At 42.3% G+C, this 19,965-nt stretch overlaps 1 protein-coding gene across 1 annotated transcript in view; it reads right to left on the bottom strand.

Annotated features, from left to right (window-relative positions):
* Nucleotides 1–8,093: 8,093 nt before the first annotated feature.
* Nucleotides 8,094–19,965, bottom strand: part of acss2 (acyl-CoA synthetase short chain family member 2) — a 34,919-nt gene continuing 23,047 nt past the window's right edge. Inside the window, exons 9-19 of the mRNA XM_040151786.1 lie at nucleotides 18,649–18,786; nucleotides 18,299–18,469; nucleotides 15,778–15,911; nucleotides 14,236–14,272; nucleotides 14,134–14,190; nucleotides 13,094–13,174; nucleotides 12,832–12,940; nucleotides 12,113–12,181; nucleotides 11,058–11,234; nucleotides 10,692–10,766; nucleotides 8,094–9,058 (exon numbers count right to left, since the gene is read on the bottom strand). Of these exons, the coding sequence (XP_040007720.1) occupies nucleotides 8,931–9,058; nucleotides 10,692–10,766; nucleotides 11,058–11,234; nucleotides 12,113–12,181; nucleotides 12,832–12,940; nucleotides 13,094–13,174; nucleotides 14,134–14,190; nucleotides 14,236–14,272; nucleotides 15,778–15,911; nucleotides 18,299–18,469; nucleotides 18,649–18,786 (1,176 nt within the window). The 3' untranslated portion in view covers nucleotides 8,094–8,930. The remainder of the gene's footprint in view (nucleotides 9,059–10,691; nucleotides 10,767–11,057; nucleotides 11,235–12,112; nucleotides 12,182–12,831; nucleotides 12,941–13,093; nucleotides 13,175–14,133; nucleotides 14,191–14,235; nucleotides 14,273–15,777; nucleotides 15,912–18,298; nucleotides 18,470–18,648; nucleotides 18,787–19,965) is intronic.

Genomic DNA, 19,965 nt, shown 5'->3' with positions numbered 1-19,965 from the left:
AAACATGTCTTCATCTCTCAACCCAGCCGAGGCTGTGAGAACCCTGGGTGGTATGACTGATGACCTACTATCCTTCTTTGACCGTGTTGCATCCGTCTCCCGATTGTTCTGCTTTGCACTTGAGGTGTATGTTTATATATGTAGAGCTGTGTTTATATAGAGGCCCTAGGTCAAAGGTCCTCAGAGGGTGCCTCACAGTTTGGGAAAGGAAGTTTATGCTTTGTGATCGAACCATACGTTAGTGACAGTTTTTAGGAAAACAACTGCCTTATTTAAGAGTCGGTGGTCAAGACTGATTTTCAGAGTGGCTCATCGGCTTCACACCCTCTCACAAGCAGATCTGCAGATGCTCGACTTGACGCTGTTCTTCTTTGTAATAAACCTCAATATGCAATCAAGACAGTGTCAGCGGAGTCTCCTTCATCCTCTTCACATCATCAACACCATCAAATAAACTACAAGAATTTTGGCGTCACAAACTTGGTAGTGTTGTGCCCTCTCATCTCTTTCACATCAATCAGCGCCGACTCCGCCTACGCCGCCAGTTCAGGTGAGCATTCCACACATTTTGGGGCGCTGGGTTTGTGCGTTAGGCTGATGTGTTTGCTGGTTTGTTCAAGTAAAAGAAAATAAGAAGTTAAGAAGGAAAGATGTAAAAGAAAATAAGAAGTTAAAGAAGGAAAGTAAAAGAAAATAAGAAGTTAGATGTAAAAGAAAATAAGAAGTTCAAGTAGGAAAGATGTAAAAGAAAATAAAAATAAGAAGTTAAAGTAGGAAAGATGTGAAAATAAAGGAAAGACGTAAAGAAAATAAGAAGTTAAAGAAGGAAAGACGTAAAGAAAATAAGAAGTTAAAGAAGGAAAGATGTAAAGAAAATAATAAGTTAAAGAAGGAATGATGTAAAGAAAATAAGTTCAAGTAGGAAAGATGTAAAGAAAATAAGAAGTTAAAGAAGGAAAGATGTAAAGAAAATAAGAAGTTAAAGTAGGAAAGATGTAAAGAAAATAAGAAGTTAAAGAAGGAAAGATGTAAAGAAAATAAGAAGTTAAAGTAGGAAAGATGTAAAGAAAATAAGAAGTTAAAGTAGGAATGATGTAAAGAAAATAAGAAGTTCAAGTAGGAAAGATGTAAAGAAAATAAGAAGTTCAAGTAGGAAACGGAAGAATAGCCTAATTAGTAGCGGTAAAGTGTGCTAAATAAACGCCATGCGAGATTAATGAAGACGGGGCCCTTATCTTCCTACTTGATGAACATGCGTCTTAGCCGCTGCGTGAAAGTTGGCTTTTAAAGAATAGTGGAATTTGACTGGAAATTAGAATCGTAACTCCTGGCCTGGAGGAATAGGGGGAAATTAAATAAAGTAAAAGAAACATGGGAAAAAAGGAAATGTAAAGGAAAAAAGAGGAATAAAGAGGTTAAGCCGCAGATTCGGATGAAGCCCTTAGGAAGGCGGTGTTAGACGGGCCATAAAACCTGGGATGTTACTAGGAGATGCTTCAGGTCAGTTCTAAGAACTGGAGGTGCAGATGGAGAAAATTCAGTTGTAAGCTCCCACTCAAACATTCGTTGACGAACGATGTCTGAAGCAGCCTCTCATTGAAATGTCTGCATCTCATTAAAGTAGCATAAATTTAGGAAAAAAGAGAAAAGTGAGCGGCAAAAATGCGCATTTAGTAGGGAAAAGTATGAATGAGTTAACGTTGAGAAATTTGGGAAGATGATTGAGTTTGTTGTGAGCTTCTGTTTGGTGCATTCTGCTCTGTGTCTTTGTTTGTTCGACGGTTGGTCTGTCTGTGTGTGTGTCTGCTCCGTGGTGTGTCAGCGGTGCTTCAGCTGGGTGTGACTGGATGTGGAAGGTGCATGTGTGACAGCCACACATAGGGTGTGGTTGAAAATAAGTGGTCTCTCGATTCATAAGGACAGATATGCTTGCTTTTAATGTTAAATATATATGAGCCTCTTTCAGCGGGATGTTTTGATAAAAATCATGAGCCTTTTTGAAAGGACGTTTGAAAGTAATGATCTATGAGTCTTTAAGGGGACTAAAATTGTTAAAATACATATATGAGCCCTCGAGGGACATTTGATAATGTCTATGAGCTTCCATTGAGAAGACGTATTGAATCTGCTAAAATATGAGCCCCGAGAAGAACATTTTTATTGTAGAAAAAAGTAGGGAGAACAGCGAGGATGTTTTGGGTACACAGGAATGAGCAAGAAACAAGACAGGTAGGGAAAAATTACCAATATTAAAACACGCCCTTGGTTTTGATGAGGGACCAATATGAGTGATTGATGAGCGTGTAGTTTTTCCACTGTTTTTACTCTATGCCTCTCTCTCTGTGTGTGAGAGAGAGAGAGTGAGGGCGGGAGAGAGCGCTACCACCTCCCTTCCCTCTCGGTTAGAGACTGAAAAAAAGAAAAACTGACGAACCGGGGCTTGGAGTAAATGGACAGTCTTTAAGGACATGTGAGCCTATTTAAGGTAAAATAACTTGGAGATTTAAGATATTATTAGAATCAAATAAATTAAAATAAGACTTTTGATGCTCTGAAGTTGGTAAATTTATTTCACTTTTCGTTACTGATTGTGGCAATACAGTGGTTTGTAATTACTTTAAATAGGAAATTGAAGAGAGGAATAACCTAAATAAACTTTAGAAAAAAAAAGAAAAAAAAAAGTTGATTTGATTTATAATAAGGGAGTATAAGGTAATTATTACAATGCCGAAGAAGGACGCTAATACTTTGACATCAATCACTCCGGTTGATGTTGTGCAGAAGAGTAATCCCCTAATTAAAGGTGTATAAAAAATGTTGGAAAAGTGGCATAAGCGTTGGCCTGAAATTGACCAACCTTGGCCAGTGGAAGGGACACTCAACCCAGATGTAATTAAAACAATGCAGGTGCTTATATCTACATATAAGGTGGATCAGAAGAAAGGTAAAAAGGGACAGAATCGCAAAGAAAAAAGACAAAAAGGAGCTTGGCATTCTCCAGTTGTTTGAAAATGAGGGACAGAAATGATTGGAAGCTGCAAAAGATAAGAGGGAGAAAGGCGCAGAAGAAATAGAGAAGAATGCAAAAGAAATAGAAAAATTAGTGGCAGACACTAATACACCATTCTCACATACGGCCCCAATAAAGAAACCCCCTCCTTATGAGAAGGAGGTGAAGTTTGAGGAGATTTATCCCCAACTTCCAGTGATTAGTCAGGAGGGTAACTATCACATTACAGATGACAATGAGCGAATAATAGAAACAGGAAGAGCGGAAACAACCATAAAGATGTATCCAAACACCAAAAGTAAAAAGAAAACGGCACGTTTAGAAACTAAGGGGGGACTAAGGATCAAGAAGATGGAAAGTGGAGAGGATGATCAGAGTGATTCGGATGAAAATATGGGTGGATATGACCCAGCAGTCAGAAGGATGTTGGCTAAAGCGGAGAGAAAAGGAGTCAGAACGTGGAGGAAAAAGGATCGAGGAGATAACAGCTCCAATGAAAGTGAGAATGGAAACAGCGATGGAGACTCGGAGGGCAAGGGTTCATCGTTTTTAAGAGGGTGTCTCCCAAGGGCATCCAGTACCAGATATGGAGAAGACAGATGGCAGACTTTAAGAGAGGTGGAGGAATGTATTGATCAATGTCTTATTGACATTAATAATTCTCCCAGTCTAGAAAGTCGGGAAGCACTGGAGAATCAATTACAGGAATTGCAGATAGCTAAGAAAGAATTACGGAAGAAAGACTCTGAAAAGTCAGACACTATGAAATACTCATTACGCCCAAGAAGGGGAAAGTCACCAGATAAGATGTGTCCTGTTCTTCTTTGTAATAAACCTTTATTTGCATCTCCAACCTTATCTCCAACCTCGCTTACTGCAATGCTCCTCTAGCGGGCCTCCCTTCACGCACAGTCTAACCCTGACAGATGGTCCAGAATGCGGCGGCACGTGTGCTTTTTTGATCAGCCAAGAAGGGCACACGTCAATCTGCTGTTCACTGACCTTCACCGATCACCCATGGCCACCCAAATCAAAATCCAGTCGACAGAGTGGCTTCTGGGTCTGCATCAATCTACTTGACCTTAATCATACAGGCTTCTGCTCCTTCTCAGTCAGTGCGTTCCTCCACGGAAGGTCGTCTGGCATTGCCATCCCTGTGCACAAGGCAATTACAGTCCAGACTGTTTCCGTTCGTGGTTCCTCGATGGTGGAAGCTCCTACCAAATGTTATCAGAGCAGGGGCGTCGCTCTCCATTTTCAAGAAACCCTTGAACACTCATCTCTTCCGTGAGCGCCTCCTCTCCTAACAACTCTAACTCCCCGACATGCCTAACTAGCACTTACTGCAAACTTTCGGTGAACGTCTTTACCTGATCTCCTTGCGCTGTGTCCTATTGAACAGATCTAGTTCTTAGAACTGGCCTCAAGGTCTCCTACTGCACCGAAGCTTTACAGTCGTCCCTCACTCACTTGTAAGTCGCTTCGGATAAGAGCGTCTGTGAAATGAGTGAGTGTAAAATAGCTGTTTAAGTAGTTGAACTCACTGCCGTGCATATTGTGTATTCTATATTAGCTTACGCGTTTTATTAAAAATGCATGGACAGCTCGAGCAACACAGTCTGTCGAGTATATTTGTTTCCTGTTTTTTATTATCAACTTACTGAGTAACACATTATGAATAATTTGAGGAAATATTGCATAAAGGACTATGACAAAGCAGCCAAAGAAGATAGCGCTGAGCAATGTAGCTTCTTCTTTTAAAGAATATCTAGGTGCTGTGGAGTAATCCTGCATGTGCAAATGAAGGGGGGGGGGGCTCCAAAAAAACAGTGGTGATTATTTACCCAAATTAAAGTCCCACTCGTACATGACGAGGCAGTCATACAGGATAATGCTGAGCAATGTGGCTTCTTCTTTTTAAGTGCAGGAAAATTTAACCCTCCGTGTATCAAATAGTCTCCGCCGCAGGCTACAGACGACATTACAGCTGCCAACAAAAGCTTGAGCTGCAATATGCGTAATGTGGGCGCCACATCCACCGTCCGATACCTGCCCAGCACCTAACTGCAGACACAAGTTAACGACTAGCCTGTGAATAAACAGGAACGTCCCGTAGCTAAAGAGCCATGAAATGCCTGTTGCGTTAATACATTTCTCAGATAAAATGTAACGTAACGTCAAACTTTCACAATACGGTGGTGTCGCCACAACCCCGACGTGCTGGTGTCGAATAGTGAATGTCATCTCTCTTTCCAAGGCATTATACTTTACTAAACAGCACAAAACTGTGCATAAATAAAGGTGATCATGTTTCCCATCAAACCCAATCATACAGGGATAAAAATCTTTAAATTACAAAATACTAACAGTAGAAACGTCGACGCATCTGTTGTCAACAACACACACGAAGTTTGGAGATTGGCGACATTTCTGCAAAAAATACTTTGAATGCTCTGGAATCCAACAGTTTGTGAAGGAACAGCCAGTGACGGAGGCAGAGAGGCAGTAGTCATTTCCATTTACTGTCATTGTGTACACTTTGATACAAACAGTGAAATGAAAACAACACAAAACTAGGAGGAAAATGGAAAAAAAAAAAACCAATAAAAATCTCTTTCCTTCACAGGAGTTATTATACAGACAAAACGCTTTTGAATCAAATAAGCAGCTGCAATTTTTTTTTTCTTTGTTTGTTTTTTAACATTAGATACAATTATTAGCTTTATACATCCAGCTCCACTGCTGCTTAAGGTTGGCACATTTAGATACAAACAGCAAGAAATTAAAAAAGATCAAATAAAGATCAAATATTAAAGAAAAAAAAATAATTTTTTTTAAAAGTCCTGCTTGGCTCAAATCACAATCCAAGATGTCTGCAAAGGAAACTAAGAGTAGAAACCTTTCAAGCCCCAAATCAGCTCCTAGTTCAGATGTTTAGCCGACTTGAATTTTCATGTTGTGAATGGTGCGTCGCTTCAGCCTCGACTTCAGTCTCTCGGCAAAGGCAGAGTCTCGAAGTCAGAGAGAGACTTTTCTTTTTTTTTATCCGGAGACTCGGAATATAAGAGCATGACAAGGCATTTTCTCCTTAAAAAAAACAAACGAAAAACCCACCATTTAAGGATAAGTCTGGTGACAGTCTACAATATCAAATGTGGATTAAAGGGTTAGTCCAACGATTTAGCATTATGCTGTAAAGTTGTGGCACTTGCGAATGGCAGAATGATCAAAGGTCAAAATCGATGTAGCAGAGGCAAAGAAAACCGGAGAGTACGTTTTTAAAATGCGCTAAATATACCGGGTCCTACAATTCCCACGATGCAACCGAGAGTCTTTCATTAGACACTGCCTGCCTGGTAAACGCCCATGTCTTCCAAGCTCCACGTCCCCAGTTTGCAGTGGTGGAAGATGTATTTAAATCATTTACAGTGCTTGAGAATATATACTTAGTTACTTTCCACCACTTCCAAAGCAGGCTTTGTTATACATCTGTTGACACCAAGTCCAAACAAAGACAAGACAGAAGTTCCACCAGAACCACAGAAGACATTATTAGGGCTGCAACTAATTATTATTTTCAATATCATTAATCTACGGATGATTTTGGATTCATTAATCGTTTGGTCAATGAAACATTTCACGGAGCAGAAGGTGACATCTTCAAATTTTGTTGTTTTGTTTGACCAAAAGTCCAGAAACCCCAAATATTCCGCAGCAAAACTTCTCGTTTTTGCTTGAAAAATGACCGAATCAATTCATCGGTTATCAAAATGGTCGCCGATTGTTTCACAATAATGGTCACAGCTCTACACATTATACGACTGTGTCTAGCAAACCGACTTCATCGTGTAAAATCTATGAAAATAGTCCCCAACAAATACAGTATTTCCTCCTGGTGGTTTGATAACAGTGAGCGGCTGTTTTGGAAAAACAAAACTACATATTGGTGAGGTGTTTTTTAAAAAAAAAAATGTACGTCTTCAGCAGGAGCCAATGTGCTCAGAGCTGAGAGCCACAGACAGAGGAGGGCAGTCAGAAAGTGCTGAAGAAAAACTTAAATGCTCAGATGTTTCTATGCCAATGAGGTCTTATTCTTAACTGAGCCTCAATGCCCTGGACCTGATCCGCACTTCCCTGGGTATTATGCAATGAAGAGGTTGTAACTGTCGCACATTGTTAGTTCTTAGAACTGGCCTCAAGGTCTCCTACTGCACCGAAGCTTTACAGTCGTCCCTCACTCACTTGTAAGTCGCTTCGGATAAGAGCGTCTGTGAAATGAGTGAGTGTAAAATAGCTGTTTAAGTAGTTGAACTCACTGCCGTGCATATTGTGTATTCTATATTAGCTTACGCGTGTTTTTAAAAATGCATGGACAGCTCGAGCAACACAGTCTGTCGAGTATATTTGTTTCCTGTTTTTTATTATCAACTTACTGAGTAACACATTATGAATAATTTGAGGAAATATTGCATAAAGGACTATGACAAAGCAGCCAAAGAGGATAGCGCTGAGCAATGTAGCTTCTTCTTTTAAGTGCAGGAAAATGTAGCCCTCCGGGTATCAAGTAGTTATGAAGGTGTAGGTGGGTGTAGGTGTAGTTATGTAGGTGTTGTGGAGTGTTCCTGCATGTGCAAAGGAAGGAGGCGGGGGTGAAGCCTGGGGAGTCTAGGCACGTTACACTACTTACAAGGTTGAAAAGACCTAATTTCAGTGTTCATTTCTGATAAGGAACAGTTTTTTTGTTTTTCTTTGGGAGTTATTGGAAGAAGCACATCACATTTTTTTTTTCCTTCCTGTTTTCAACATCAGACCTGCAGCTGGTTTGGAGCTTTTGTGACTGGAGCAGAGCGTCGGGTGTCCGAGCTACATGAGGCTGAACACGCCTTCCCTGGTTTCACCAGACTGACAGGGAGAGCCTGCGACTAAAGGAAAAAAAAACGAAAAAAAAAAAAAAAAAACAACATACGTGTGTACACACACACACACACACACACACACACACACACACACACACACACACACACACACACACACACACACACACACACAAACTGAAACATCCAACAAATTCAAAAATTAAGCCAGATTAAAAAAAAAAAAAAAAAAAGACTCAGATCTACATACCTTTTAGAAAATTACAACAGAAATTAAAACTAGTAGAAATGTTGAGCGTTCTCAAACTGAGCTAATCATCAGTGTACATAACAGTACTATGGCATCGAGTGAGGGGAGGAGACGACTTGTTATATTGACTACAGGTAGCACTTCACATGAGCCTTATTCCAGTGTAGAAAGTCGTCCTTTAACCACAGGAACACTACTGTATTGTATACTTTTACTGAGCAGTTATATATAAGATATTGCTGTGTATTATAGGCTAAAACACCAGGATGAAACCAGATGAAATGTTACCCAGCTCCACCTCTCTACCTCCACCGCAGGACGGTCTTACCCAAAAAACAACCTCTGGCTGCCTGCTCCCCTGCCGTGTGTCTTTTAAGGGCCGCAACTCTGTCAACTTCTGGGAAACATTGAAGCCCACAGACTGATGCGCTTATCAACTCCTGGATGTTGTTTGTGGTCGTTCAATTCATTTGTTTTTACTGCAACAGAAGTGGGAAATATCTACTACTAACCAGGCAGATGTTGTGTCGCTACCTGCTGCAGATTTTTCTTACATATAAAATAGTGGCGTCGCTTTAAATACGGGCTGAGCTGAACAGAGCTCATCCTCATCAGGACTTAGAGTATGTTTGCTGGACAAGACCAAGTTCGTGGAAATTTTCCTCCTCCTACTCCTCCCCCTTCTCCTCTTCCTCCTCATCCTCCTCTTCTTCTTCTTCTTCTCTGGTTGAGTTTGTGGCCGCTGGCGTGCGGCTGCAGTCGGGAACCCCCCCCCCCTCGAGGATCCTGGAGGCCGTCACACGGCGCTGCAGCATCTGTTCTGGAAGAGCTGCTCGACGACAGAGTCGTCGGCCAGCGTGGAGATGTCGCCCAGGTCCCGTTCGTCGTTGGCGATTTTGCGGAGCACCCTTCGCATAATCTTACCTGCAGGAAGAGAGTGTGGAGAAGGAGAGGAGATGAGGAAACGATAAAAAGTGACAATAAAAAAAAAAAAAAAGAAAAAAATCAAGTGAGGAAGAGAATGAAAGCAAATTTTAAGAGTAGGTAAAGGATTATACGCTTTTAATGAGCCACTTAACACCCTGTTTTATCTTGGACATGCATCCCCCAAAAATTAACATAATGCATTAAAACCTAGAGGCTGTTTGCAGGTGGGAGTATCAGGCAACCTCACAGTGTTTCCTCAGATTTCTTTAGATCTAGAGGGAAGCAATTCTTTATTTTCACTGGCAAACTAATGTTGGAATGAGCACTACAGACTAGGACCAGGATCAATAAATAGCATAAAAAGTAACTGTTCAAATAATTTACTAACTTAAACTTGGAATTACTGGTTTTGGCCACCGGGGGGCAGTGGAAAGAAGTTCTTGACACAACTTTAAAATATCACCATCGTTTAAGTTGATATTTTGAACTCATCAATTGCTTATTCACACATCCAGCAGTTACAGAGCATCATGATCATTCACGGGGAACGTTTTTCTTGTAACCTGACGAATCTAGGTCCAGTATTCCTCTCTTTTGGCTCTGTTTTTGGTCTCCACCAGAATCACCGCCTTGCGTTTGTACACTTCCACCAACCAGTCAGGTTGCAGTTTACACCCATGTCTGTCCAGACTCATATTATAAATGTAGTGAAGGTATTAAGTCCATTTTGTCATAACTAGCGTATGAATTCTTGAGTTATGGCCAAAGGCGTGTTTTGAGGTCACAGTGACCTTTGACCTACAACACCTAATCAGTTCATCCTTGAGCCAGACTGAACGTTTGTGCCAAATTTGAAGAAATTCCCTCAAGGCGTTTGAGATATCGCGTCCACGAGAATGGAAAAGGATGGATCGGACGGATCTGGCTCTTCAGCTGCTAAACGCTCTGCTGTGTTCACCAGCTGGTCTCTGGCTGTGTCAGGTAGAGGACAGTGGCTTTTTTGTTTTTTTTCCCAGCCGTTTCTCTGAAAACATCTGCCCTCTGAGGCCGAAAGCGACGCTACCAACCAGAGCAGTGAAGTTTTTGGTCTGGACAGACAAGCAAGGAGCTGAGACTCACTGTAAAGCTGACGGCTTTGTAACCACAGGATATTGAGGAGTTGAATTCAACTGGGGCAGAGGCAGAAATCTCGGAGACAGATCATCAACTTATCGAACAAGAACGCGTTAATCGCCGTTAAACACCTTAAAACCTCTGCACTTCAAAAGCAGAACTACCCCCTCAGCACAATACCACTAAGGGGTTAGTGTTTTTTAATTTCGGTGAACTGACCCTTTAAAGAAAAACGAATCTAGGATTGATTGCAACTTTAAATACTGCATGTCAGTGCTGCGTGTCAGGCAGGTCTTTGAAACGACTGCTCTTTGTTCTGTGATTAACTGCGTTTTCCTGTCTTTTCCCGCCTGCTGTTTTCAGCTGTTGATCTGGGTGACGAGTTGCTGCATACAACTGCCCTAACAAAACGAACTGAACTGAATATCCAACACTCTGCCTCCACAAACACAACTCAAACCAACACCGGCATTATTCTGCCTCATCCATTAATCGTTTCAATTGTCTGTAAATTTACCAGATCGGGTCTTGGGGAGTCCTGGGGCGTTCTGGATGTAGTCCGGCGTAGCGATGGCCCCGATCTTCTCCCTTACTGTTAGCATCAAACATAAACCACGTCAGACTCTGACTTCCACCAAAAACCAGGTTTCATTACAAACATTATGAATCGCAGACACAACTACAAAAACTACTATTTACATGTCAATGACGATCTTTTCTTTGCATATTTTTTTAACAATTTTTACATTTGTTTTTTCAGATTTAGATTTGGTTTCTTCAAATCTCCTGCGTTTTCTTGACACCGGAGGTTTCAGTGGAGACTTGTAGTCTCCCACGACGATCTAAAAGCTGCTTCCGAAGCTCCTCCTCCTCCTCTACCCACCTTGTTTTCTGAGCTCTGCCTCCAGCGTGCGGCTGTACGTCACTCCGTCATTGAGGGTTACGAAGCAGTAGAGGCTTTCCCCTTTGACGGGATGCGGTTTGCCCACCACAGCAGCCTCGGCGACGGCCTCGTGCTCCACCAGCGCCGACTCCACCTCCGCTGTGCTCAACAAGTGACCTGGAGGGGAGAGAGGGAGAGAGGGAAGAGAGGCGTTCAACAGGTCCTACAGGCCAAAGTCCTGGTGGAGAACGCCTCCCCACATTTGGACGACGGAGGGTGAGCTTTGACACTGAGCCACTGAAACCACAGTCGGTCATTCCCCAGCTGATTGAACGGCCTTATACTGTTACTCTGGACAAGAGTTATGCATGTGTGTCACGTTACACACAATTCTTGCCCGCAAGAACATGCTTGTCTCTTCTCACGTACACCCACACACACACAGTACACGAGTATCAGATATTATAGTAAATGATGAGTAAACTCTCTTCATGCCTGGTTCCCCTTGATCAACTGTTTGGTCTGAATCATCAGAGTGAAACAGGGAGAGGTTCAGCTGCACCATCGCCGGAGCGCTGCAGCCCGATTAAAATGCGCCTTAGCAGGGTTTATTAGTGACCCCGATTCCACTTGGATTAGCTGTGAATCTGTATCGTTGAATCAAATTTCCCTTCACAATCATTTTTACACATCCCCAGCTTTAGCTGCAGATTTAATGAGAGACAGTTCAGGAAACCGGAGGGATTCAGTTATTGTTTCTCCTTGTTAACCCGCCCTCTATTTGTTGACTTAAGGAGTTAAATGATAAACACATCAAAAATGATAACAGATTACTTTTCTTTTGATCGACTAATCGAATGATTGACTAACTGTTGCAACTCTAGCTGGAACACTTGTCTCTTCCTGCTGCTGAACAACAAGTGAAAACCGGCTTGAAGCATTTTTGCTATTTTGCAAAACTGAAGTATTTTCAGCTTCCTGAGTTTTCTCCTGAATTCAAAAACTCTTGGTCGCGTTAGGCTCGCGGAGGACAGCTGACCGGGCAGGCGTCTTACCTGAGACGTTCAGCATGTCGTCTATCCTCCCCGTTATCCAATAGTAGCCGTCCTTGTCTCTGCGGCAACCTGTAAGGTTGAAAATGTCGCCAAGATTAAAGCGTATATTCGACAAGAACACACCGCCGTGTCTCCATCACGGTCGCTAGGGTGCAGAGAGGCTGAGCGAGTGAAAGGAAGGAACAGTGAGTCGTTTTTTAGACGTGTGAAGTGAACAAAAGTAGACAATAATATTTTCCTTATAAGATATGGATACAAGGTTTGGTTATGTCGGTATTTCTCTTTAAGTTTTACCTTACAACACACGTACCCACACCCTTTACTCACGCACACAACACACCTCTGACCTTATTGATTTCATTTGGTTTGGTTTAATAAAATACTCGTATGTTATTTGTTACTCGTGGCGTGTCTCCCTTTTGCCGTGGCCACCTAAACCAGGTCGCAACACTCTCTGATTAAGGGAAACACAAGACATAAAAAGGGGCAAAAACATTTTAACTACCCTGAAAAACTCAGACCCCCAACGGCTCCAGCAGACTTGCTTAGTGGTAAGAGCATTGGTTGTACTGGGAGGTGAGATGATTAAAAAAGACTAATAAATATTAACTGACAGAATTTTTAAAAAAGGCCATGAATAAACATCTTTGTTCATCAAGGCCAACAATGTGCAGTATGTTTGTGTCGTTTAATTCTGAAACGTTCTCCTCCTCTCTCACCGTCTCCCGTGACGTAGTATCCCGGGAACTTCTTGAAGTAGACGGTCTCAAACCTCTGATGGTTTCCGTACACCGTTCTCATCAGGCCGGGCCACGGCTGTTTGAAAACCTGTTTGAAGGCGGAGGGGAAGAGAGCGATCAGCACGCGCCACGGGCTCAAAGGCCGAAACACGATTCTGCGAAGGGTCAACGCCGATGCGTTTGAGTTAAAGCACTAATAACGGTCCAGATCATTTCAAGGCATGATAGTGCTTATCCTGACCAGGTATCCTTCACTTGGCCCCTCCAGCTCCTCTCCTGACTCATTCAAGATGGCCGGCACCACTCCAAAGAACGGGAACGTCTGGAGGACGGAAAGAACAGATGACCGATGCTGAACTACGGTTCTTTGTTTACTAAGACAATGAAGTCAGATTTTCAACCGAGGACTAGCTCATGGAAGTACATTCCCTCAGGCTGTTCGGCTCTTGAATCCTAAACCTCTGGCACTTCAAGGCACATTTTGGTTTAAGTTGGTTGTCTTTCTAAATATTTATTATGGTTTGTGTGTTTCTTTTATATGTTTAGGTCATTTAACCTCTGAATTGCAAAGCTCTTTTTTTTTTTAGCTCATCATTTACTTCTATGGCACTTTGTGTATTTGTGGCTTTTATTTTCGCATGTTATGTTGAATGTTTTCGTGTCTGTCCCGTTGCAGCATGAGCTAATGAGTCTGCTGTAATGGCGATAAAGTTGACTCAATTCAACATGCTCCTGTTGTTGTGTCATTAAGAAAAGTGTCTTCCAACTCCCTTTCTATATTTCAAAAGAAAGTCAAATCAAAAATCAAATGAATATTGAAAGCCATTTTAAATAGGTTGCCTAGCTACACTTCATTTAGTAACTGCCTTGTAAACCTCATTACTTCATGTCAACCTTAAATTATATCTTATAGAGAAAAAGAGTGGGAACAATAAAAAGTAGACGCCTGTGGCCTCTTGGCTTCTCCTGTCACATCTCTTATCTGTTTTCAAGCAGTGTTAAAATGACAATACAAGCATCTTAAAAGCCTCTTCTTTCCTGCTGCTTTTTCAATGTTGTGCATTTTATGTCTCTCTTTCTCATTTCCTTCATTTTTTATTTTAGCTCCAAATCTGTATACATGTTCACACGTTTCTTTTATTCAATCTTTTTAACTTTGTCCCAATCCCTTTTCGAGTTTAAATGTCTGTCGAGCCCTTTGAAACCTGCCTCAGATTTCTACAGGTAAAAGAAAAAGAAAAAATATATTTTGTGCGTTTTATTTCTTCGTCATTTACTCACAGCAGATCCAGGTTTCGTGGGTGTGGCTGCAGGTAGAGGAGTTAACACGTGTCCACCCTGAAAGACAGAACGGTTTTATTTTTGAGTAAACTCTCTCTCCACCAGGGGGAAGCACAGCTCACAGTTTGAATCCCCGGCTCTGAGGGAGGTAGTTAGAAATAGCTAATGGAGGATAAATGTTATTCATTTTCATTTGCCAAAACAAGTTGAAAAGATTAAGGTACATGTTTTAGTTTAAAAAGTCCAGATTGTAGGGGAGGTTTTTCCCTCCTTTTACAGATATCAGTGCTAAGACCACTGGAAGCTTCTCAGTGGATATCGGACACAATGAGAGAAAGAGAGAGAGAGAGAGAGAGAGAGAGAGAGAGAGAGAGAGAGAGAGAGAGAGAGAGAGAGAGAGAGAGAGAGAGAGAGAGAGAGAGAGAGAGAGAGAGAGAGAGAGAGAGAGAGAGAGAGAGAGAGAGAGAGAGAGAGAGAGAGAGAGAGAGAGAGAGAGAGAGAGAGAGAGAGAGAGAGAGAGAGAGAGAGAGAGAGAGAGAGAGAGAGAGAGAGAGAGAGAGAGAGAGAGAGAGAGAGAGAGAGAGAGAGAGAGAGAGAGAGAGAGAGAGAGAGAGAGAGAGAGAGAGAGAGAGAGAGAGAGAGAGAGAGAGAGAGAGAGAGAGAGAGAGAGAGAGAGAGAGAGAGAGAGAGAGAGAGAGAGAGAGAGAGAGAGAGAGAGAGAGAGAGAGAGAGATAGAGAGAGAGAGAGAGAGAGAGAGAGAGAGAGAGAGAGAGAGAGAGAGAGAGAGAGAGAGAGAGAGAGAGAGAGAGAGAGAGAGAGAGAGAGAGAGAGAGAGAGAGAGAGAGAGAGAGAGAGAGAGAGAGAGAGAGAGAGAGAGAGAGAGAGAGAGAGAGAGAGAGAGAGAGAGAGAGAGAGAGAGAGAGAGAGAGAGAGAGAGAGAGAGAGAGAGAGAGAGAGAGAGAGAGAGAGAGAGAGAGAGAGAGAGAGAGAGAGAGAGAGAGAGAGAGAGAGAGAGAGAGAGAGAGAGAGAGAGAGAGAGAGAGAGAGAGAGAGAGAGAGAGAGAGAGAGAGAGAGAGAGAGAGAGAGAGAGAGAGAGAGAGAGGTAGAGAGAGGGGGAGAGAGAGAGAGGGGGGGGAGAGGGAGAGAGAGAGGGAGAGAGAGAGAGAGAGAGAGAGAGAGAGAGAGAGAGAGAGAGAGAGAGAGAGAGAGAGAGAGAGAGAGAGAGAAAGGCTAAAAGGCAAAGGGAGAAAAGTGTTTATTATTTCTAAATATTACAACAATGTTTTTATATTTTCTTGCACTGGAAAAAAAAGTTTTTTTTTAATTATAAGTCAAAAGCATTTCCAACACTGCTGATTAAATCAATGTCAAAATCTCTGCTGTGGTTAAATATCTTTTCTTATCTTCAGGAAAGATGAATTACAACAAATATCAGCTGACACCAAAAACAAAACAAAACAAAAAAAACAACTTATTACAAACAATAATATTCTCTGCAAAACACACTTTTTCTTTTTCTTGTGAATGAATGTGTTTTTATACTCTCACACTGCATCACACTAATGGAAATGCAAGTAGTGCGTTTGTTTAGGTGGAAACATAAAGCCAGGAGGCCACATACTGCACAGGATCGACAACTCACTTCTGCACCGGCTCGCTGCCATACTTCATCAGCAGTCTGATGGCGGTTGGAGCCGTGTAGAACTTGGTCACGTGATATTTGTCCACGATCTCCCACATACGGCCGACGTCTGGGTAGGTAGGCAGCCCCTCGAACTGAAACACACGCACGCGAAGAGTAAATACAAAACCCAATCATCAGACGCAGCAACCCGGAGAGATTCTAAGGTCACATTTCAGGCTCCGTCCTGGTTTGGGGAACTGGGATCGTGTCATCTAACACACGTCATGTTCCACGTCAATGATCCATTTTTCCCGTCAAAAACTTTACCTTTAACTCTCATCAGTTTGGTTGACTGAATTTCCTAAACAATCTCAAATCGTTAGATTCTTCCAGCTCTACACCTTCTGTACCATTCTTCATCTAGTTCTTTGATATTTTGCTCTGGGTTCCATTTTTTCATGTATAGTGTTGAGTTTTCCTCTGCCTTCCCCCTGAGGCTTGGTAAAGGGCGGAGGTCGCTGAGGTCTGCAAACGTGATGTGGAGTTCCACAGAGCATCCAAAAACTAAAGATTTTCAATTTACAAATGACATAAAACGTAAAACAGATCCGTAAAAAAGCCTAAAACAGCAACTACGCACTTTGAGAGAAGCTAAACCCAGCGCAGGTTTGGCATTTTAAGATATATTAATCGATCAGTTAATTGTCTGTCAGCTGACTTGTTTCAGCTCTGACTTAAAACAAATAAACGACAAAAAAACCCAACTGAAACTGTATGAGCTGGGGAGACGGCAGGTTGTCCAGCTGAAAAGCTTTCATGACAGCATATACTTTAGGGTGATTTTTGTATTATTGAACTCTTATTGTATAATTATTTTGAGGTTGGTCAGAATACACAGCTTAGTGGTAGAGATCCATACCCATGTGTTATTCCTATGATTAAACATACCATCATGTCTTACGTCGAATTTCCTGTGTTATTCATGCAAATTAAAACTCTTCCAACAAAGAAGAGCTCATATAAAAAAAATAACCGGAAAATAGTTTAAATATTTGACTTGTATATTGATGCTTCTGCTGTCTAACGATTACTACATGTCGTGTCTTCTGTCACGTAAAATCTTTTTTTTTTTTTTTTATTCTTCTTTAACACTTAGGTGTGGCCATAGTTAAATTAGATCTCTGGGTTTGTCTCACTGCTGTTTCCTTGACCGGGGAAGTTCATCATTACGGACTTCACCTAAAAATGACGCAACCAAGTCTCTATCAAGAGCCCACGGCCTTAGCTCATGTTTAGGTAAAGCTCCGTGATCCCGACTCGTCGCACTGACTGCAGGTCTGCTGAAGCCGCGGAGGCGAGACAGTTCATGAGCTGAGGACAGCTCGCAGGGCAGCACTGATCTCCTGCTTCAACAATGTTTACAAGCGAAGTCAGAACACGTTAGCTCATCCTCACCATCTAAATTCACCATCTAGAACAAACAACAGGCCTCATTCCCCAAGTAAAAAAAGCAAATAAAAAGTAAGTCGAATATTTGAAATGAATGAGTCCCTTTGCTTTAGTGTTAGTTTTCATGTTAGCAGCCCAGCAATGAAGCAGTCCAGAGTTTCAGATTCCACTGAGCAGGTTTATCCAGTCAAAGCAGAGGTACAACACGTCAGTGGAGTTTCAGGCCCCGTCTCCACCTGGTGCCGACATCTGATCTGTATCTGGATACTTTAACCTGGATGATACCATCTGATCCACAGGACTTGTATTCTCGTCTAGTATCTAGTGTTCCCTCTGTGATTATAGCCCGGGCTGGTGGACTTGCCTTGGCCTGTCTTGACTTGGTGGACTCTGGCTGATCTGTTCGCAGTTGAGTAGCATTGTGGGTAATGTAGGTGCCAGATTTTGACGAGAAGAATAATGCATGGAATAATGAGTCTGATAATGTTTCGTGGTTGCAATGCTACACCTGTGAAACCCTTTTCCTGCAGCTCTGAGCAGCCAGGGAAACTGACAGTCCGACGACAAGCTGGTAAATTTAAAGATCATCAGCCGTTCACCAGACTCCCGTCATCTTTTAAATCAAGTTTGGTGAGGGACAGTTTAGCTCTGAAGTACTATTTCTCAAGTTAACAGTATTATTTAAGGCCACACCACCTTATAGTTAGATAGGGAACACTACAATTTGAAAAACATCGGGGGAATTTGAGAATTTGTGCTAGGATGAGTCTTTTTGTTTGTTTGCTTTCTACAAATATTCCTGAATATTCGTAAATTCTTGTGGTGTTGATGGAGTATGTCCAATCCCAACGAGATGGTTTTCTTTAAATGTTGCACACTGATAAAATAGGAAAAGTAATGTTCCAAAAAAAAAGGAAAAGAACACTAACATAGCGTTTGACAGCTGGCTATGCTAATTAGGAGTTTTAGCTGTTGACCATTATGGATAAAATCAGCCACGGTCACAATCGAGTGACCATCAGCCAGGTTTGGGTGAAGCGTGTAAAAACAGGAAGTTGAGTGATGCCACAGTCCCTCAGCCTGCACCCACCAGGACGCTGGTGGCCCCGTTAGCCAGAGGGCCGTAAGTGATGTAGGAGTGTCCGGTGATCCAACCGATGTCTGCCGTGCACCAGTAAATGTCATCAGGCTGGCTGTCAAACACCAGTTTGAAGGTGGTGGCGGTGTAGAGCATGTAGCCGCTGACTGTGTGAAGAACTCCCTGCAGACGAGACGAGAGGAAGGTTGGCGAAGACCGAGAAATACGGGCAAGTGTGATGTGTGAAAACAAGGATCTTTTCAAACTGGAGTTATTAGCAACAAGACTAGAGGTAAAAATAATCCTGATGAGGAGTATCATTTCTGTACGTGTGTGTGTGTGTGTGTGTGTTTTTACTCTACCTTTGGTTTGCCGGTTGAGCCGCTGGTGTAGAGGATGAAGAGAGGATCTTCAGACTCGCACCACTCTGGTTCACACTCGTCCGAAGCTCCTCGTATCAGAGCGTGCCAGCACAGGTCCACCTCCGGGTTCCACGGGACCTGGTGTGACATAACAACACACAAGCAAGCACACACGCACGCACGCACAAAGGTGACGCAAACATGGACATCAACAAACACGCAGACGTACATAGGCACAGACAGACAGGACAGGCGAACATGATAATTTCCCAAGTTAGTGAAAAAATCCCCATCAATCAGTCACTCAACATTCATAACAAACTCTCTACAATCTAAAACACAAAACACAAGTGAAAGAAAGTTAGTTTAAAGTACATGCCCTGCAAACTAGCTAGGAGAGAGTGCAAGCAGAGAACAACAAGTGAACACTGCTGATCTGTGTTACGATGAATAAAGCAATAAAGAGTTGGGAGAAAAGTTACAAATGTGAGTTTTGTTTTAACTTATTCCCTGCGTGTCAATCAGAGCAATCGGAGCTGGGTCACTTACTCTTTGAGATCCATAAAATAAAACTGGTTAGAAACATAACAGAAAGGGAAAGAAACTGAGAGATATAAAGTGAGGTTTATAGATAAAGTGGCTTTAGAAAGTATATGAAGTATTCAGACCCTTTTACTTTATTGTGTTGTAGATTTAATTCTAAAGGGATAAAACTGACATTTTTGGACATCAGTCTGCGCCCAGTAACCCATGACGACAAAGTAAAAATACATCCTTGCAAATTTATTAAAACCCAAAAACTGAAATCTCTCATTTACAACAGTATTCAGGCTCTTTGCTGTGGCCCCAAACTGTGGTCAGGTGGATCCCGTTTGCTTATATATCCTTGAGATGAGTCTAGAACCTGACCGGAGTCCACCTGTGGCAAACTGAATTGACCGGACATAGTTCAGAAAGGCACACACCCGTGTATAGATATGGTCCCACAATTCGCACTGCGTGTCGGGGCAAAAACCAAGCCTCTTCCTAGAACTGGCCGTGCAGCCAAACTGAGTATCTGGGCAGGAAGGGCCTTGGTCGGGGAGTTGACCGAGAACCCAACGGTCCCTCAAACAGAGCTTCAGAAATCCTCTACAGAGATGGGCGAACCTGCCGGAAATCACGACCATCTCAGCAGCTCTCCGTGGATCAGTTCTTCATGGTGGAGTGGCTAGATGGAAGCCACTTTGAGTAAAAGACTTGTGACAGCCTGCTCGGAGTTCTGTCAAACAGCATTTAATGGACTCAGAGCACGAGGAAAAATATTGCCAAGCCTGT

This window comes from Xiphias gladius, chromosome 18 (assembly GCF_016859285.1).
Source record: "Xiphias gladius isolate SHS-SW01 ecotype Sanya breed wild chromosome 18, ASM1685928v1, whole genome shotgun sequence".
Lineage (NCBI taxonomy): Eukaryota > Metazoa > Chordata > Actinopteri > Istiophoriformes > Xiphiidae > Xiphias > Xiphias gladius.
The sequence above is the reverse complement of the archived record's forward strand: the minus strand, read 5'-3'. Positions and strand labels throughout refer to the sequence as shown.